Genomic DNA, 17,783 nt, shown 5'->3' with positions numbered 1-17,783 from the left:
ATGCCAAGAATGAGGATACAAAAATGGGTAATATGTCTCTGGCCTCAGAGAGTTCTAAGTTTTGTGAGAGTTACTCATGCTCTAAAGAAAGCCAAGACTTTGTTCTTTTAGGCTGTCTTTATTTGAAGCCATCTTACCCCATTTTTTTCACAGAAGCATTTTATGGTAATGAAAAGGTGGTTAAACCATATTTTGAACAGGAATCTGTTAATTCATTTTCCGTTTTTTGTTAATTTTGGTCTGCAAGAGATTTTTGTCTCAAAGTCTTACAGTATAACTGATACAACTTACTGCTATTAATTATCTTCAGTTGCTATCTGAGGAATACTGTGTTGCCCTAGGCAACTCCTCCCGATCAGTTTTGACCACTAGCCATTCAAATAGGAAACGTCGGAAGAGTGAGATTTTTTTTTAAGTCAAGCTGTTTTATTTTAATTCAGTTAAAATTCAAATGTCTAGGATGAAATTAATTATGGTCAGGATTAGTTAATTTTAGCGTGAAACAACATTTCATGTTAATCTTCATATCTGCCGGTCTACTCTGCAAAAAGCGTGTAAATCCTTCCTGTGTGGCCCCTGCCTCTCGCGGAAGGAGCCTCGCAGGCATTTCACCCTCATTATAAATGCAGTGACCTCGACACATCAAATTTCAGATGTCCCAAATCAACAAAATAAAAAGTAAGCAACTACCAGCAAAACGTACACATATAAAATATATCATAGATTTTCACCTGGGGTTGGTCATGTAAAAATACCTGGGAGTATTTTTAAAATGCAATATCAGTACTTGGAGATTCTGTGATATGCATGTGTGTTGGAACAGGTCAGGGATAGGGTCCAATAGGTCGTGGAAGGTACTCTGCAGCGTATCTGCATTTCTGCATTTTGGAAAAGGTCCTCCGGTGCTTTTGATAGCTTGTTTCCCATTCCAGTATCTTTTTTAAGAACAGTGAAAAGTATTGTTTAAAATAACCTTCTGTATGTCAAGTCAATATGTGTTTACTTCAACTGTATTTAGATTAATAATCATAATTCTGATCAGTCAACACGTATGCCAGGAACTGTGAAAGCTGTATTTATTTTATTGTTCAATGGTTAAAATTGTCTGGTGCTCTTATGGTTTAGAACATAATTGTTTAGACTAGGAGTGTTACTTATTTTACTGAGTGAATTTAATAGTAATCTCAAAAGTAGTAACATCTAACATTTCTTTGATACTTTCTGAGTTAGAGACTGTGCTAAGCACATTGGCTAAGTTAATCTAATTTACTGTTTGCAGCGACACCATGAGGGTAGGTACTGGGGAAACTGAGGCCTGGTGAAGGAGGACACAGCCCCCTGGGCAGATAGCTCAGCACGGCAGCAGCGCCTCTGTGCAAAGCCCTGTGTAGAGACTGTGCACTGAGCAAGCTGTCCAGAACCTTGCTCTGCACTGCTGCGCTGGGCTATTTCCTGTTAGTAACGTTAGCCTGCACTGTGCTTTCCTGGTTTAACTAACTAGCTGCTGTTTACTGAACACCTCTTCTCTCCATTGTTTGAGAATTTTCTTGTATGTGTATGTACGTATATCATATTAATATATGTATAATTTATATGAGAGGGTATGCTATTAATATTTTTATGTAAGTAAAAATTTAGTCTTATGAAATAAATAAAAAATTAAAACATTTGACACTTTTTAATTTCAGTTTATTGATGGTCGACTAGCAAAAATAAATGCAGGAAGAGGTTTCTCTGATGTATTTGAAGAAGAGATCACTTCAGGTGGCTTTTGTGGAGGTAAAGACTAATTGCAATATGATTATCCAGTTTCTGAATAACAGTTATTTTGATTTTTGCACTTGTGTCTGATACAATTGATTTCATAAACAACTAATTATTTTCTCCTAAATATATAATGTCTTAAATACATTTTTCACCTTGTAAGAGCTATGGTATTAACTTATTTTGCCTGATATATGTTATTCAAGGCATTAAGATGGTCTCATGAATTGGTAGCTGTTGGCTCAGATAATCTCTTAATATTACTGGAAATAAATAACAGAAATCCAATTAGTTTTTATCTTCCAGCCTTTCCTCCTGAATAGTAGCATTCTTCTGCTAGAAAACTGCTAGTGGGGCTGGATACAGTGCCTCACACCTATAATCCTAGCACTTTGGGAGGCTGAGGTGGGAGGATTGCTTGAGGTCAGGAGTTTGAGACCAGTCTGAGCAAAATAGTGAGACCACACCCCCCCATCTCTACAAAAAAATAGGAAAATTAGCTGAGTATGGTGGTGCACATGCCTGTGGTCCCAGCTACTCGAGAGGCTGAAGCAGGAGGATCACTTGAGCCCAGGAGCTGGAGGTTGCAGTGAGCTATGATGACACCACTGTACTCTAGCCTGGGCAACAGAGCAAGACTCTGTCTCAGAAAAAAAAAAAAAAGAAAAAAAAAGGAAATTACTGGTGATGGCTTTTACTGAATATGAATTTGAGAACTGAGATTATGAATGAAATAGTAGATTGTAATATAATCTGAAAAGAAAGGTTTGAACACAACTCCTTTTATAAGTATATAATTATATAGAAGTCTTTACCTTTTTTACTTTGCAGACCACTGCAGTATTAAGAAAGTTTTCAGTTTACCATTCTATAAATATAATTAATCCTTCAAATGTGAATATTCAAACAATGTTATAATTTTCTAGGCAATTAATTATTTGTGAACTGATACTTTTATGCTACACTGTTCTGGTGTGTAGTCCTGACTTGCAGAGAATTTTGCTTGAGTTCTTGAAATGTCCTATTCATTCATGCATTTAGTATTTGCTGAGTGCTTCCTATGTACTACGCACTGATCTAGATACTAGGTGAACTAAATAAACAAAAATCCCCATCCTCTGTATCTTGGTATGTTCATTTTTGATGTGGTATAATAGTAATTTCTTTTTCTTTGTAGCTTTATTTTGAGAAAAAATTTTTGGTCTATCTTTGAATAAATAGTTGCTAGAATTGAGAAATAAAACATGAAAAGACAAAAAGTAATAAGTACTCATCTTTAAATTTCACAAAATTTAATTTTATTCTTAAGATTTATTTTCATACCACGAGAACATAGAAATCATTGAGATAATTTGTTCATTAAGAGAGATACAAATGAAGTTAGCATTGTAGACCTTTATCTGATATAAGTACAGCATTTCATTGAAAGCATTTGGGGAAAAAGTTAGTTTACCTGACTTGACAAGTCAGCTGGATGTGGAATCGTTCAGCTTCTTGCTTTCCTCGGCTCATGGGTAAAAATTTAGCTTCAATGGAACTTTTGTGTTAAAATAACACCTTTTTACTCCTCAGCGCAGATAAGCAAAATATTGTCAGCTCATTGACAAATTGCTGTAGACATCTACTCAGTATTTACATAACTGCTATCTCATTATCTCTATGACCCGTGGGGCTAGTAGCTTTTATAGAATTGAAGATGACATTCTGTGACAATAAGGGGATAGAACTGTGATCCTTTTGTACAGTTAAATTCTGTAGTCTTAACCATTGGTCCAGAGACTTATGTATTAGAATAGAGGTAGGTGGCTTTTCTGGTGGGAGGGATTACTAAAATTTTCACGAAAGGTCTTATTGTTTAAAGAAGAATGGGGTGTGTATGATTACTGGTTAGCATCTGACTTAGAGACGGCTACATTCACAGCAGCACAACTTGATGCCAACTACTTTGTTGCTCTTTATTAAAATGAAAAGGTTTTGAATTCTTCTTTTAATTTGAGGAAGCCAACACTTACCCAAAAGGAAAGCCCAGTGTGACAAATACTAATTTCAGTGAGTACGGCAAAAACGTATCTTAAAAAGTTGTGCCTGAGTATCACATGTTATTTTTTAATTATTGTATTTTAGATTATTTTTAGAAGAAGATTAATATATTAGAATTTGAAATAAAAAGATGAATAATACAATAAAAATTAGTACTATTCGACTACCAAATAGGAGGAATCTATCTAGGGTATGTGAGAGCATGTGTGTGTGTGTGCTCGTGCATTTCCAAAAATAGTTCCTAGAGTCCAATCCCGAACATTTGTTATTGACCCTGTATTTGTGTGAGAAGGAAGAATATGCCTTTGTCATGGCGTTGACCTGTTCTTCAGAGAAGTAAACTGGTCTAACTTTGTTGTTTCTCTCATAGCGATATAATTAGTCATACTTGTCAAGCACTAGTATGTGGCAGAAATATCTCATTTAGTCCTCACAGCACCGTGTGAGGCATTTTGATTGTGCCGTTTTTAGGAGCCACCCAGCCAGGTGATCTGCTCGAGGTCACGGAGCCCGTGGTCGCGAGACTCTCAGCTCAACATGGATCTGCCTGTCTCCAAAGCTCTTGCTTTATAATAACTGTAATATATTTCTCCTTTACAGTAGGAGATTGTCCTAATGAGAGAACATTCAGTAGGCAAGAGTATTACCCACACTTTCCTACTCTGACTGGATAAAAGCAAAATTCCTATCTTTTCTGAATATCTCTTGAGGATTTTTTACACATAAAGCTCCCAGAAAGATCACTATAGGAGAATCAATATTAATTAAAACTGAAGAAAAAAATTATGTTCTTTACGTAAAAATAATTAGGAAATTTCAGAGAAGCATCTGTTTTCTCCCCTTTATGCATCACGGCAGTGGTAGTTTTCACGGCATTTTTGTTGCTGATGCCCATGGCTATGATTGAATATGATGAGTATGGTGGAACTTTGTAATGATTGTAGCTCTGGTTAAACGTATTCAATGCAGAACAGTCAGAGATAGGACATCGAGGTCCACATTTGAATATAGAACTACAGTTAAAGAATCTATGAATGCATGCGAATTTTCAAAAACCATCTTGGGTCCTGTGAATCCTCTTCTTCAGGGCTACTGAGGAAATCCATGTTACACATAAGATTCCTTTCATGAGACCCTCACAGAATATTTAACCGTAACCTAAAAGAAAATAATAAAAATACCAGGAAAAGTGTAAAGGGAAAAGTATCCATAAGGTTTAAAAGGTGTAAAAGAGGACAAGAATAGAACAAAGGATGCAATTTGGTAAACAAAAATGTCGATCTGTGAAAAAGCAGCTAAGAAATATTGAGTAGTTAGGAGCATGTTCTTTTTCTTATAATTTTTTTCATTTAAAATAAAACTAGGAGAAATATTTTCCTCCTTTGTTAAGGATTGATTTTATGTAGAGGTGCGTGGTTACTTTGTTATTAGCATTTGCTTCATTAGTTTCCTGATAGAATCTGATCAGTCTTTTATTTATTTGTTTCTATGTCCTTTTACTTAGTACCAGATTTGAAGAAGTGGTGTAGGTAATTATCAGTTTCAGTGGCATTTTTCTGGCCTCATTGAACAATTTAGATCAATTTACACTTTTTGACAAATAAGTGCAAATTACTGGAATTTAAAGAAATACCTTTGAAGAGAAAGTCTTGGCACAAGTGAGAAATAAAGATACTTTATCCTCAAATGTGAGGATAAAATCACTTGTTTAAGAAAAACAACTTAAACTTTCCTCAGTAATGTTTATTGTACCGTAATCCAGTTATTTTAAAAGAAGGACTCTGAGGGATTTTTTTTTTAGCATTCACATTAATTTTAAAGAAAAAGGTCTTTTTAAAAAATTACTAAAGAATGTGCTTGTCTCATAAGTTTTATGGAAATAGGAACCTTAAATCATAAAAACACTAAAATTTAAAGAGACAATTAGCATTTTTTTTTTTTTTTTTAAAGAAACAGGGGCTATCTCTGTCACTCAGGCTCAAATACGGTGGCATGATCATAGCTCACAGCAGCCTCAAACTCCTGGGCTCAAGGGATCCTCCTGTCTCTGCCTTTCAAGTAGCTGGGACTACAGGCATGTGCCACCACGCCTGCCTAATTTTTTTTTTTTTTTTTTTTTGGTAGGAATAAGTCTTGCTATGTTGCCCAGGCTGGTCTTGAACCTCTGGCCTCAAGTGATCCTCCGGCCTTGGCTTCCTAAAGTGGGATTGCAGGCGTGAGCCAGGGTGCCCAGCCAAAATAATCTTTTTAACAGGAATCTGCCTAAATTGTACCACATTTCCCTATCATCTTTAACAATGTATTTATTCTTAGAGACTTTCTATTTGCTCCCACACTACATAATTCTAGATTATTACTGGTAATTCTCACTATTAACTTTCTTTTCAGTGGATTAGCTTTGAGCAGCCCCTTTTGCTTTCTAATGTAATTGCTTTGGAAGTGATACAGAGGAAACTTTTTTAATTTCAGAATATTATGGAGGTACAAATGCTTTGGTTACATAAATTGCTTTTGTACCATTTGAGTCAAAGTTATAAGTGTGCCCGTCACCCACATACAGTGCCTGGTACCCATTAGGTGCGAATTTACCCATCGCCTTCTCCCCCTCCCACCTGCTTGATTTCCAGTGAATGTTATTTCCACATGTGCACATAAGTATTGATCTATTAGTTCCAATTTAATGGTGAGTACATGTGGTGTTTGTTTTTCCATTCTTATGACACTTAACTTAGAGGCATGGTCTCCAGTTCCATCCAGGCTAATACAAGAGGTATTAGTTCACCATTTTTTATGGCTAATACTCCATGGTATACATATACTACATTTTATTAATCCACTCATGTACTGATAAGCACTTAGGTTGTTTCCACATCTTTGCAATTTTGAACTGTTCTGAGCACACCTAAGGCCGTCTGATCTCAGAAGCTAAGCAGGGTCGGGCCTGGCTGGTACTTGGATGGAGAAAACTTCTATATAAGTTAATTTTTACTATATTTTGTTTAGCAGTCTTACAGGTAGTATTTCAGAGTTGAAGGAATAATGAACCATGAAGTAAAATACCCAGATTCTTATTCTTTCTTTGCTTTCTTTCTATTCTGTTCTGTTTCTTTCTTTGCTTAACATTTCCTTGGATAATATTTTTCCAAATTACAGATTTACAGGTAGAGAATATTTTCAGAGGTAAAACTATAGTTGACTTGCATGAACAATTAGCTGTTAATTTGTGTTAATATTTAATAGCCATAGAAGAAGCTTTTTTTATTCCCATGGTTCTTTGCATTTCTAAATTTCCTTTTAGTTTTCTTTATTTCCCTATACACATGAAATACTGTTTTAAAATAAACCAAATTGTGTAAAAGATAAATTTTTGAAAAGCAACATAGACATAAAACATTGAAAAATCAGTTTAAAAAGCAAAGGAATTTTGGATTTCAAAAGAAAGGTTTTATTTCCCCTTCTGAAGCTAATGTTAAGATGAAAGAAGTCAGAATAATATTAATGTATTAACTTCATATATGAATGAAGAAAAAGTGATTGTCTATTTGTAAAAGTGCTAAGTGGTTGTCTGTTCTTAAAAGTGCTAACTACTCTGTTCCTAAGAATTAGAGCAATTTATTAGTTCTTACAATGCCATTACGTCTTTTACAACATTGCAGATAAAATTTGCCTACTAAAATCCTGGAAATACTAGTTTTTGGTAAATTTTCACTTCTGGAATTTATTTTTGATCAACTATTCCTGACATCTAATTTTTATATATTCCAGGGAACCCGAGGTCCTATCAACAGTGGGTGCATACAGTCAAGGTAATAATAAGTCTTCAAAGTTTATTCTTTTGCTCTAACATATGGAGAAGTGTTCAGTAAAAGTATGCTGTTTATATTTATGCTGTTTATTTGCAATATTTGAAATGTTTATATATTGTGTTACATTTAAAATATTTTTAGTTTATGCTTATAGTTTGTTGATATTCATAAAGATAATTTTAAAATAGAAACTTTTTTTCCAGAGATAATTGGGTTTTTTTGAAAAGCAAGATTTCACTGTTGCCTTATATTACATTCCAGAACAAGGAATTAGCTGAGGTAGGAGGATTTGATAAGAATTTTAAAATCCTTCACAGATTGAGACTTTATTGCCCAACATTAAAATCATTGATAAACATTGTATTTCACTTCTTTTAAGCTTTAAATATATACATATTCCTGGTCATATCATTCAAGTCTTCCTAAACTTAAGAAATGATTTTTAAGTGGTATATTACACTAACTAAAAGAACAGAGTAGAATGTTTATAATTTGTTTGAAATTATTATAGTATATAAAAACTTGAAAACACGAAATATGAAATAATTTTTATATGTCTTTAAGTTGTGATTAAAGTTCTTTTTTATACCACTAATAATGCTTTGTTTTTAGGACATTTTGGGGAAAGGATTTTGGGCATGTGTTTGTGTTTTTCTTTTCAGAAAGGAGGAGCTCTGTTCAACACAGCGATGACCAAAGCCACTCCCGCTGTACGGACAGCATATAAATTTGTAAGTTTTTATTTGATATTTAACATTTTCCTAGGTGATAAACATGTAAATTTAGAATATTTTCTACTTTTCTTTTAGATAAGCTTTTTAAAAACCTTAGGGTTAATAACAACCAAAGCAAATTAAGTTATTAAATTATAACACTGCACAGAGAGGGTATTTCTTTTATATAACGTAAAAATGATTCTTCATTTTATTTCAAAGGTGTCAGCAAAATTGTTTAGCAAATTGAAACAGTCCACGATGAAGAATACCATTTTTAAAAATTTGATTCTTTCATTCAAGAACATATTTTAAATTCTTGTTGTGTATTTGAGGCTCAAGTAGAAAAGAAAATAGAAAAATATAGCAAGATCTTTTTCCTCAAAGATGTATTGGCTCTCCATAATTAATATTCTTCATTAATTCTTCATGGCATATAATAAAATAATTACAGGAACACTAGCAACAAGTAAATAATAAAATAAAAATCTCTTTAATATTACAGCTAAGACCCTGAAAACCTAGCCCCTCCTGTGTCCGGTTCCTCTCATTCCCCCAAAACCTTCTGTAGCTAAGGACACGTAGCTGCTCCTTCCATGAGTGTGAATGTTCACTTTTGCTCTTCTGCTCTTGCTCAAGCTGTTCCTACAAGTTGGAAGGTCCATTTCTTGGCCTTTATTCTCCTAGTAAACACCACTCCATTTTTATACGGCTTAGTTCAGGCAGTTTTTCCCTGAAAAAAAAATTTTCTAACCCTACACAAAAAGAGTTTGTGTACCTATTTTTGTGTGTCCATAGGATCTGTAGGACCCTCTGTTTCAGCACTTGTTTTGTCTTTGGATGTGTTTATCTCTGATATTAGACTAGTAACTTCTTGAGAGATAAGCTAGTATGTTGGTATTCAGTAAAATTTTTTTAATTCAACAGGTCATATATTTTATATTTCTGAAAATATTTAGGGCGATGGTTTTGGTTTTGTAAGAATTTATCTTCACAAGCCTTCTCAGTAAGAGAATTGATGTGATTGAATTAATAATAAAATAATGTATTTTAATAAAAGTTTAGAACTCATATTCTTTTCTTGACTTACAATTGGAATATGAATGCAGCCACCCTTTCTGTCTAAAAAGCCTGTTTCACAGATTACATTTTATCATAGGGAAACCAGTCTACATAGTTGATTCAAAAATAGAGTCCCAAAATTCTGAACTATTTGAAGCCTAACGTGAAGGAAAAGCAAGAGGTTGTCATTTTGCCTTGGAAACATCAGCCTCTGCCTTTTGTTTGGTTTCCATGTCTTTGCTGGAAGACCTCTCTGGTTGCATGATTTAAACAGTGTTTAAAGAGATTTTCTTCAGGATAAAATAGCACGTAGCTGCCGTGTGAAAAAACAAACCAACGTTGAGCCTCATTTCTCGTATCTAAATGGGTATCATTGAAGATTCTAAAGGTGGTTTCGCAGTCGACAGCCCCACGTTTTTTCCTTTTTTTTTTTGAGACAGAGTCTTGCTTTGTCGCCCGGGCTAGAGTGAGTGCCGTGGCATCAACCTAGCTCGCAGCAACCTCAAACTCCTGGGCTGAAGTGATCCTACTGCCTCAGCCTCCTGGGTAGCTGGGACTACAGACATGCGCCACCATGCCCGGCTAATTTTTTCTATATAGATTTTTAGCTGTCCAAATCATTTCTTTCTATTTTTGGTAGAGACGGGGTCTCACTCTTGCTCAGGCTGGTCTTGAACTCCTGACCTCGAGCAATCCACCCGCCTCGGCCTCCCAGAGTGCTAGGATTACAGGCGTGAGCCACCGCGCCCGGCCCCCGCGTTTTTTTCTTGAGTGAGCACTTGAAGTTTCCTTTAGGCTTAGAGAAGATGTATTGTTTTACCAAATATGTGTTTTTCTTCTTAATTTCACTTGTATCTTTCATAAAAGCTCAATGATGAAGCAAACATGCTCAAAACCTTATTATTTAAAAATTTATCCTTTAAATTGGTAGAGTATTTTATTTTGAATACTTCTTTACAAGGCAGTAAAATTTTTCCAAATTAAAAATTCTGCTCTTTGGAAGATTATTCCCTAAATTAATTTCAGGCAAATTAAGGTCTTTATATAGTATACTTAATGATTTTTATCATTTATTTTGTGATCATGTCATACATGAAATTCCTTCTTTGACCTCGAATTGCTATGAAGAAAATGCCCAATTTCTTTTGTGTAGGTATAACCATTTATTCGCCTTGGTTTTCATAGATAGTAAATTTTTCAAAGGTGAGATCTGTTTCATTCACTCAACAAATTACTTGAGCTCCTGTCGTGACATGTAGGCCTCGTGCTTGTCATTGGAGTGAGAGCAAAGAATGTGACAGGTTCTGTGTGAGTGGCAGAGGGGCCGTCCCTGCTTTTGCATCTGTGTCCCTATCTCTTTGTCCTGTGCTTTGACTGTACTAGTGAAGTACTAAATGTATATATTTGTCAAGGCAAATGATTTGTCCTATACTTACATAACATTTTTCTGTACTTATTTCTATGCTTAATTTTTTCTGTAGTTCCTATGCTTATGCTTTTCCATCCTTACAGGAGCCATAAAGAATACTAGAGTTAACACACACTCTTTCCTATAAACCTAAGGATATCAGCAAAGTGAATTGTATGTTTTATTTGGCTAAAAGTTTTCTTGGTCATCAGTGCATGGATTACGGAACCGTGGAAGAGACTGACACTAGTTTCAGCTCCATACACTGAGAAGCATTTGAAAAGATTCCTGTGATCGGGTGGATTAGAGGATATTTAGATAAACTAGAATATAGTCTAAATGTGAGCAAAGCAAAGGTGGGCACAAGTTTTAGGGGATGGGAACAGAAGCATTTTTTGTTGGTAATTATATATTTGTACCTAATGGAAATATAGGGATTAATATAGGACCCTTTAAATAGATTCAGTGGCTTTTCAAATACAACAATGTGCAAATGTTTTATTGATTCTAAAGAACCATGGCATATAATTTAATGTTATTTGGCTTTTCAGATTATCTTTTATCATGTGTGCAGTGTGTTTTGGTTTTGCCTCACTTACAATAAAGAAATAATTGTTCACTTCCAGACATTTCTCCAGCAGTTTTTCTATGCCAAATAACTGTGCTTGAGCAATACAGATATTAACTGGAAGGAAATTAAGATCCTTCCCTTGAAGGAACTTGGGAAAGACATGTATTTACTCTTTCCAGAAGCAACTTGGGAAAGCAGGATGGTTTAGTTGGGAGCATGGCTTTGGCATTGGAGTCTCAAGTCTGTGTGACCTCAGTTTCTATGTATGTAGAATGAGGTTGTGAATTTTTCTTTTTGGTGAGACCTAAGTTCAGTGGATGTCTTTTTAAAACCTTAGTTCCTCTTTTCCCTTTGAGAAGGGAGGAAATTAGACTTCATAATTAAATGGACCTAGGCTATGAGGACTTACCCACCCCCGCAGTTATTTTCCTTATTTGTAAAATGTGATGATAATAATGCTAATCTCACAGCGTTGTTATGATGACTAAATGAGGTAATTCAAGCTAAGCACCCAGACTGCAGTCACATATTTAGGAAACACAAAATACATGTGAATTCCTTTCCTCTTCTTTTCACTCTGGCCCCCGTGAGTGGGGGTTTCCAGTGGAGCAAAGGCTGAAGCTTGCGTGGAAGCCCAGTTGTCTTTGGTTAAGCTACACCCCAGAGGGACCCCCGCAGGACCCCCGAGACTCAGGCGTTGGAGCCAGATTCCTGGTGAAACATAAGCATAACTTTTACATTGTTAAATGACTCTTAATTTTTGCCAGGGAAACCATGTATGAAATAGCCATTCCATCAAGATGGCTCTGCTAATAAGTCTGTGTCTGCCTATAAAAGTACTTCAGTAAAGCTTCGTAAAGTTGCCTGAGCTTCTTAGTGTTCCAACCTTTGCCCAGATAAACTTGCTGCTGGGATGTACTTTCTCCTCCTCCAGTTTGTCACAGTTTTAAATTAAAATCGGGCATTAGTAATCTGGTTGATGCCCTTTGTGTCCTTTATAGTTTAGAAGGCAAAATAGGCTAAGTGTTAGCCTTCATAGGATATTTGTATGCAAATAACAGACTAAGTGTGTTTTTACCAGCTAATTTAGGTATAATAAAAAAGTAAGTGGTATGGTATCCCTGAAAATAGAGTTTTAGATTATAATCTGTTCATTTTCTAAATAATGTGAATAGTTAGACATTTTCATTAAATGTAATCTTGTGTGCTTATTCTTTAAATGGTAATAAAATCATGCTGAGCCAGACACATTTATTATTATTTTCTAGGCAAAAAGTCATGCAAAGCTGGGACTAAAGGAAGTGAGGAGTAAGTTAAAACACAAGGTGTGTTATATTCTTTTTTTCTGTTCTACCTTGATTCTTGAATTAGTTTGAAGTTTATACTTTACAAATCACATGAGATTTATGTTTTTAATGACTTTTGAAATATACTTAGCCCTTTGTTCCAGAATGTATTTTTTATAACGAGCCCTCTGGCAACTCTCTGCCATTCTATACGCAGCCCCTGAATAATCTCCTTATTGTTTGCATATTTTATCACAGAACCAGGGAGATCTTCAAAGACGCTTTAACAGGATGTATGTTTTCATAAAGTTGATTGCCTTGATATCACAACTGAAGTTCTTATTTCAAGCTGAGAATTTTTTAAAAAGATACCTTTGGTGTAGAATTAAGCCAGGAATGCCATCATTCGGTTTTGTAGGCTCTTTCCAGTAGTAGTTACTTTAAATTGAAGAATGTTCTTAATTTATGAAAGAGTATATATGAGGGTTTGTATTGGAAGCTATGAATAATGCAAGTATATGAATATTTATGTGTATACATATGTATATGATTTGATTATATATTATATCTTTGCAGATTTTATTATAAATTATTATGCTTTCAATTTTTACCTTTGGAGAAAACATACTACTTAAAACTTCCAGTGTGGTGATAGAGCAAATTGTCCCATATAAATTTTATTCAAATTATTCAAGATATAAGATTATTTTGGAAATTATTCATTTTATTGAAAAATATATTTTCTTCCTAATAGATTCTGTAAGCTTACAGCTGAAGTGTTATTTCGTTATTTGCATGTGTATCAGATACTTTGTTTATTCATCTAATAATTTTCATAATAAAAGGAGTACTTTGAAATAACTGTGTATTCTTTCATATGTAGGAAAATGAAGACGATTATGGGGCCTGTTCTGGCTCAGTACAGTACACACCGGTCTACGTGCTACACAATGAAAAGGGAGGAAACGAAAAGTGCAAGCTTGCCCAGGTGAGGCCGTTTTACCTTTTGAGCCTCCATATTCTCAAATTATGAAATTCCAATGAATTCTTTAGGAACAGTTTTGGAACCATTAATCTTTTACGTGTGGTAAGAAAACCTGCAGTATTGATCGAGGAAAGGAGTAGGTAGAATCTGGGCAGGCTACAGTCAGATTGAGAATCGAATGTTCCAGATATCAGTCCCTGTGTGCAAAGTGCTCAGAATCATAGCTGTGTGTGTCCCTGACTTTGTATCGTAAGTAGGCTTCTAAAGGTTTTAACTAGGCAAAATTGGTATACACCAAATCATACTTTTAGTGGCTTTAGAAAACTAGCTTTAGAAAGTAATTTTTGAGTAGATTATAGTTACAAAATTATAGACATGGAAGCGATTGCAAAGTTTCATTTATCATGGTAATTTTACAATGTATTGCTGATTTCTGTTTTTGCTTATTTTCTGTTAATTCCTACAGACACAATTTCTTTTTTTATTGTGTATATTTAAGGTACATAAACATGATGTTCTGATATACATAGTAAAGTGATGACCGCACTCAAGCAAATTAACACATCCCTCACCTCACGGTTACCTTTCTTGTGTGTACGGTAAAAGCACCTGAAATCTACTCTCTTAGCAAATTTCTAGTGTATGGTATTATTAATTATCATCCTCACACTGTACATTCTGATGGAGAAAATTGTATTAGGTTCCACAAAACCTTACGGAACAATAGGTTGCATTCATTGTATACCTTTGAATCTTCATGGCTGTTATGGGTTATAATATCATTAATTCTGTCATCTGCATTCATTAGCATTTTATGGTTTGCAAGTGGACATGACAAAAATGATGACTCTAACAAGAATTAAGAGAAGTTGGGCTTATTGTGTTAAGAATTCTAACATGATTTTCCTGCTTGGTATGTAGGAATTTGTTAAACCAACATATTTAGAATTATGATGCAGATGTTGATAGTGTCTGAATAACAATCTTGATCTTTACTTTTCAAGTGAAAAATACCTGAGTTTCAGGAAATGTATATACCCAGTATATATGTTTCTGTTTGTGTGTGTCCCATTATTTAAATAGGTGTATATATCTGTGCGTTGTATGTATTTTAACAGTTAAATTTTTCAAGACTTCATATGGCAATCATTTGTGACCTAATAATATTTATGATAATGTTTTGCTTGTGTTTTTTGACATTTGATTGTTTAGTTTTAGACTCATATCTGTATGTCAAAAGGCTAAATTTTTGGCCCTCTGACAGTTTTTTCTGTGCTACCTTTCTCCCTTAATATTCTTCCCCAAGGCTCCCAGAATCCGTGCTTTGTGTACAAGGCTAATGCTAATTCTTTGAGTTGATAGTTAATATTGCTCTGAAATGATAGCCAATTTGTGGCCAGTAGCTTATTTATAAAATGAGAGCATGGTACACTTAAATTGAAATTGTCATCTAATCCTTGATTTGAATTATTGTATAGTGCTAGTGAACTCACACAAATGAAAAAAGACAGTATCAGGGCATTTTTAATAAGGATACAAGTATTGCTTAGGGCAGCCAAGTGCATGGACATGTGTGGACCTCTGGTAGGACCGGAACTAGCTAGGAAAAGGGACACGCAGTCAGGGAAGAGTGTCAGCTCCTCTCCCCATCCTATTCCGCTCCTCTTCCTCCCTCCTCTCCCTCTCCCCTTCTCTCCTTCCTCCTCTCCCTTTTCCCGTCTCCCTCCCTCTGCCCACCCCCTGCAGCGCCTGTACCAGGCCTGTTCTCTTTGTGTGCTGTGCGTGCTACTTCTGTAGACTGGCTTTCTCTGCTTCTCTGTGCCCGACACAGATGTTGCAGGCAGGCACTAAGTTGAAGCAGATACTAGAAATGGATAACAATTCTGGAATCCAGTTTCTTATGGACAAAATGGAACAAGCTCACTTGGACCAGGTGTTGGTCTCTGGTTCTGTAAATTCCAGCCAGAGAGGCAGGGGGAGGGCCACATTGCTGGGGACAGCGGAGGGCAGCAGGAGTCGGAGGGGCGAGCAGGCCTCAGAAATGGGGTTTTGAGGACTGTGACATTTCACAAGGTGTCTTCTATTTCTAATTGCCTTATTCAGTAGTTCCCCCCTTTCAGTTTTGCCTTTCACTACTTCACTTACTCACAATCAGCCGTGGTCCCAAAATATCGAATGAGAAATTCCAGAAATAAAAATTCATAAGCTTTAAATTGCATGCCGTTCTGAGTATTGTTATAATTGCTCTATTTTATTATTGTTAATCTTTTAGTGTGTCTAATTGATAAATTAAACTTTATCATAGGTATGTATGTATAGGAAAAAATGTAGTATAGTTAGGGTTTGGTACTATATGGTTTTCTTAGGCACCCGGTGAGGGTCTTATATAGGAAAAATCATACTAATATAGGGTTTGCTACTATCTGTGGTTTTGGGCACCCACTAGGGGTCTTGAACATACTCCCCGCAGATAAAGGGGGACTATCGTAATACTGTTGGCTAAAAAGTCATCTTTGCAAAAAAAAAAAAAAGAAAGAAAAAGAAAAACAAATCTATATTTTTAACTGCCTAGGTTATCACAGATCTGAAACTTGATAAGTTTAAGATCAGCCCACCCTGTTGGGTTGCTGTTGCCTTAATTCTCATGTGAGGACTGAGCCGCTTACACAGACAGAAAAGGCTACAAGTGGGAATAACTTAAGATGTACTGTTTGCGCGCTGGGCAAGGAAACGAAGATGGAACAGCCACAGTCCACTGCCTTTTCTTTATTGTCTGATCTGCAGAATCCCCCTTGGCTCACTGTTGGGAGCTAATCTAGTCCCGCTGATGTAACGGAGCTATGACCCAGTGTTACGGCAGAGTTGGAAGGCTGATGCTGAGCCCGCAACCCCCTGTTCTATGATGGTCACCAAATCCATGAGTTCTCTCACTCCTAATTCTCTGAGTGTACTCATGTTAGGATCTGAGCATATTAAGATTTTCAGCTAAATATGTAAGTATTTCTGGGAGTAGTTAGGTGTAGTTAAAGGCAGAATCTATCAATAAGTATGTCAGAAACACCAATGTTTATTTATTCGTTTATATTACCCTTATTTCCAAAAGTAATTTGAAAATAATTTGACATCTTACAAAGAATCACAGAATAAAAGATTAAGCTTTATTTAAATTGATAAATGTAAGACAGAGATGAGTAAGTGCAGTAAGAAGCCTGAGGGCCCATCCCTTGCTTAGCAGCCAAAGTGAAGAAAAAGCACAACAGCGTGATTCATGATGCACAAGGTTTTCTGTATTTGTTTTGTTTTTTGTTTGTTTAAGTTGCTCAGGACTTCCACAGTCATTCCGGGAAATAGGGTCGACGTTGCGGATCCACAGATGATTTCGTTGTCCCAAGAGCTCACACTCTGGTGGGCGTGCCTCGTAGAGGCAAGGATCTTATTTTGGGAAGCAGAAATCTGGTTTTCTTCACTTGGTCTCTTCTATGTAGTTTCTATTATTTGAAATGTTCAATCTCATTAATACCTCTCTCGAAGACAGCTTAGTTACCTAGCCATAGAAGCTCATAAAAAAATAACAATGGCTACAAGTGGAAATAAAACACACTGTCCCCTTTCTACTGTAAGGCTCTTGGAGCTGGAAGAGGAGCATCACTTTCTCACGTTAGAGCTGGTCTTAGTTACGCCTCACAAGGAGCCACGGTCTGCGTATCATCTTCTGTTTGGTTCTTTCAGTAACCAAATTCTCTTTGAAGATTCGCCATGTGGTAAATTTAATTACCTAAAAGCAAGCAAGATACTATAGAAACCGTTGGGATTTTTAATCCAGATAATTTTCATGTTCTTACTGCTGTTTTCTAAACCTCAATTCTTACAGAGTTGAAATCATATAAAAGCCTCAGCAAACCTGGGGAAGACGGACGGTGAGGCTGCCCGTGTGTTGGTGTGTGTAGCACGATTCGTGTCAAACTTCCCACAGTCCTGAGTGGAAACCATTACCCCACTTTTCACATTCAGAAACAGGGGAGCAGAGAGATTAAGAAATGTGGCTGAAGTCCTACAGGTCATAAATAACATAGTAGAAATTCGAAAACGGGCAGACTGATTCTAGAACTTAAGTACCTAACCACTGTCATGTGGAGTGATTGTGGAGA

General features: G+C 35.8%; 1 protein-coding gene across 3 annotated transcripts in view; it reads left to right on the top strand.

Annotated features, from left to right (window-relative positions):
* The window catches only part of DENND1B (DENN domain containing 1B), a 232,323-nt gene that overhangs the window by 201,504 nt on the left and 13,036 nt on the right, over positions 1 to 17,783 (top strand). For all 3 annotated transcript variants that reach the window (XM_045536506.1, XM_045536504.1, XM_045536505.1), the window contains 5 exons: positions 1,689 to 1,779; positions 7,570 to 7,610; positions 8,273 to 8,341; positions 12,633 to 12,689; positions 13,534 to 13,638. In XM_045536506.1, coding sequence (XP_045392462.1) covers positions 1,689 to 1,779; positions 7,570 to 7,610; positions 8,273 to 8,341; positions 12,633 to 12,689; positions 13,534 to 13,638 — 363 coding nt within the window. The remainder of the gene's footprint in view (positions 1 to 1,688; positions 1,780 to 7,569; positions 7,611 to 8,272; positions 8,342 to 12,632; positions 12,690 to 13,533; positions 13,639 to 17,783) is intronic.

This window comes from Lemur catta, chromosome 23 (genome assembly GCF_020740605.2).
Source record: "Lemur catta isolate mLemCat1 chromosome 23, mLemCat1.pri, whole genome shotgun sequence".
Classification (NCBI taxonomy): domain Eukaryota; kingdom Metazoa; phylum Chordata; class Mammalia; order Primates; family Lemuridae; genus Lemur; species Lemur catta.
Note: the sequence above shows the minus strand (reverse complement) of the source record. Positions and strands in the feature narration are given on the sequence as shown.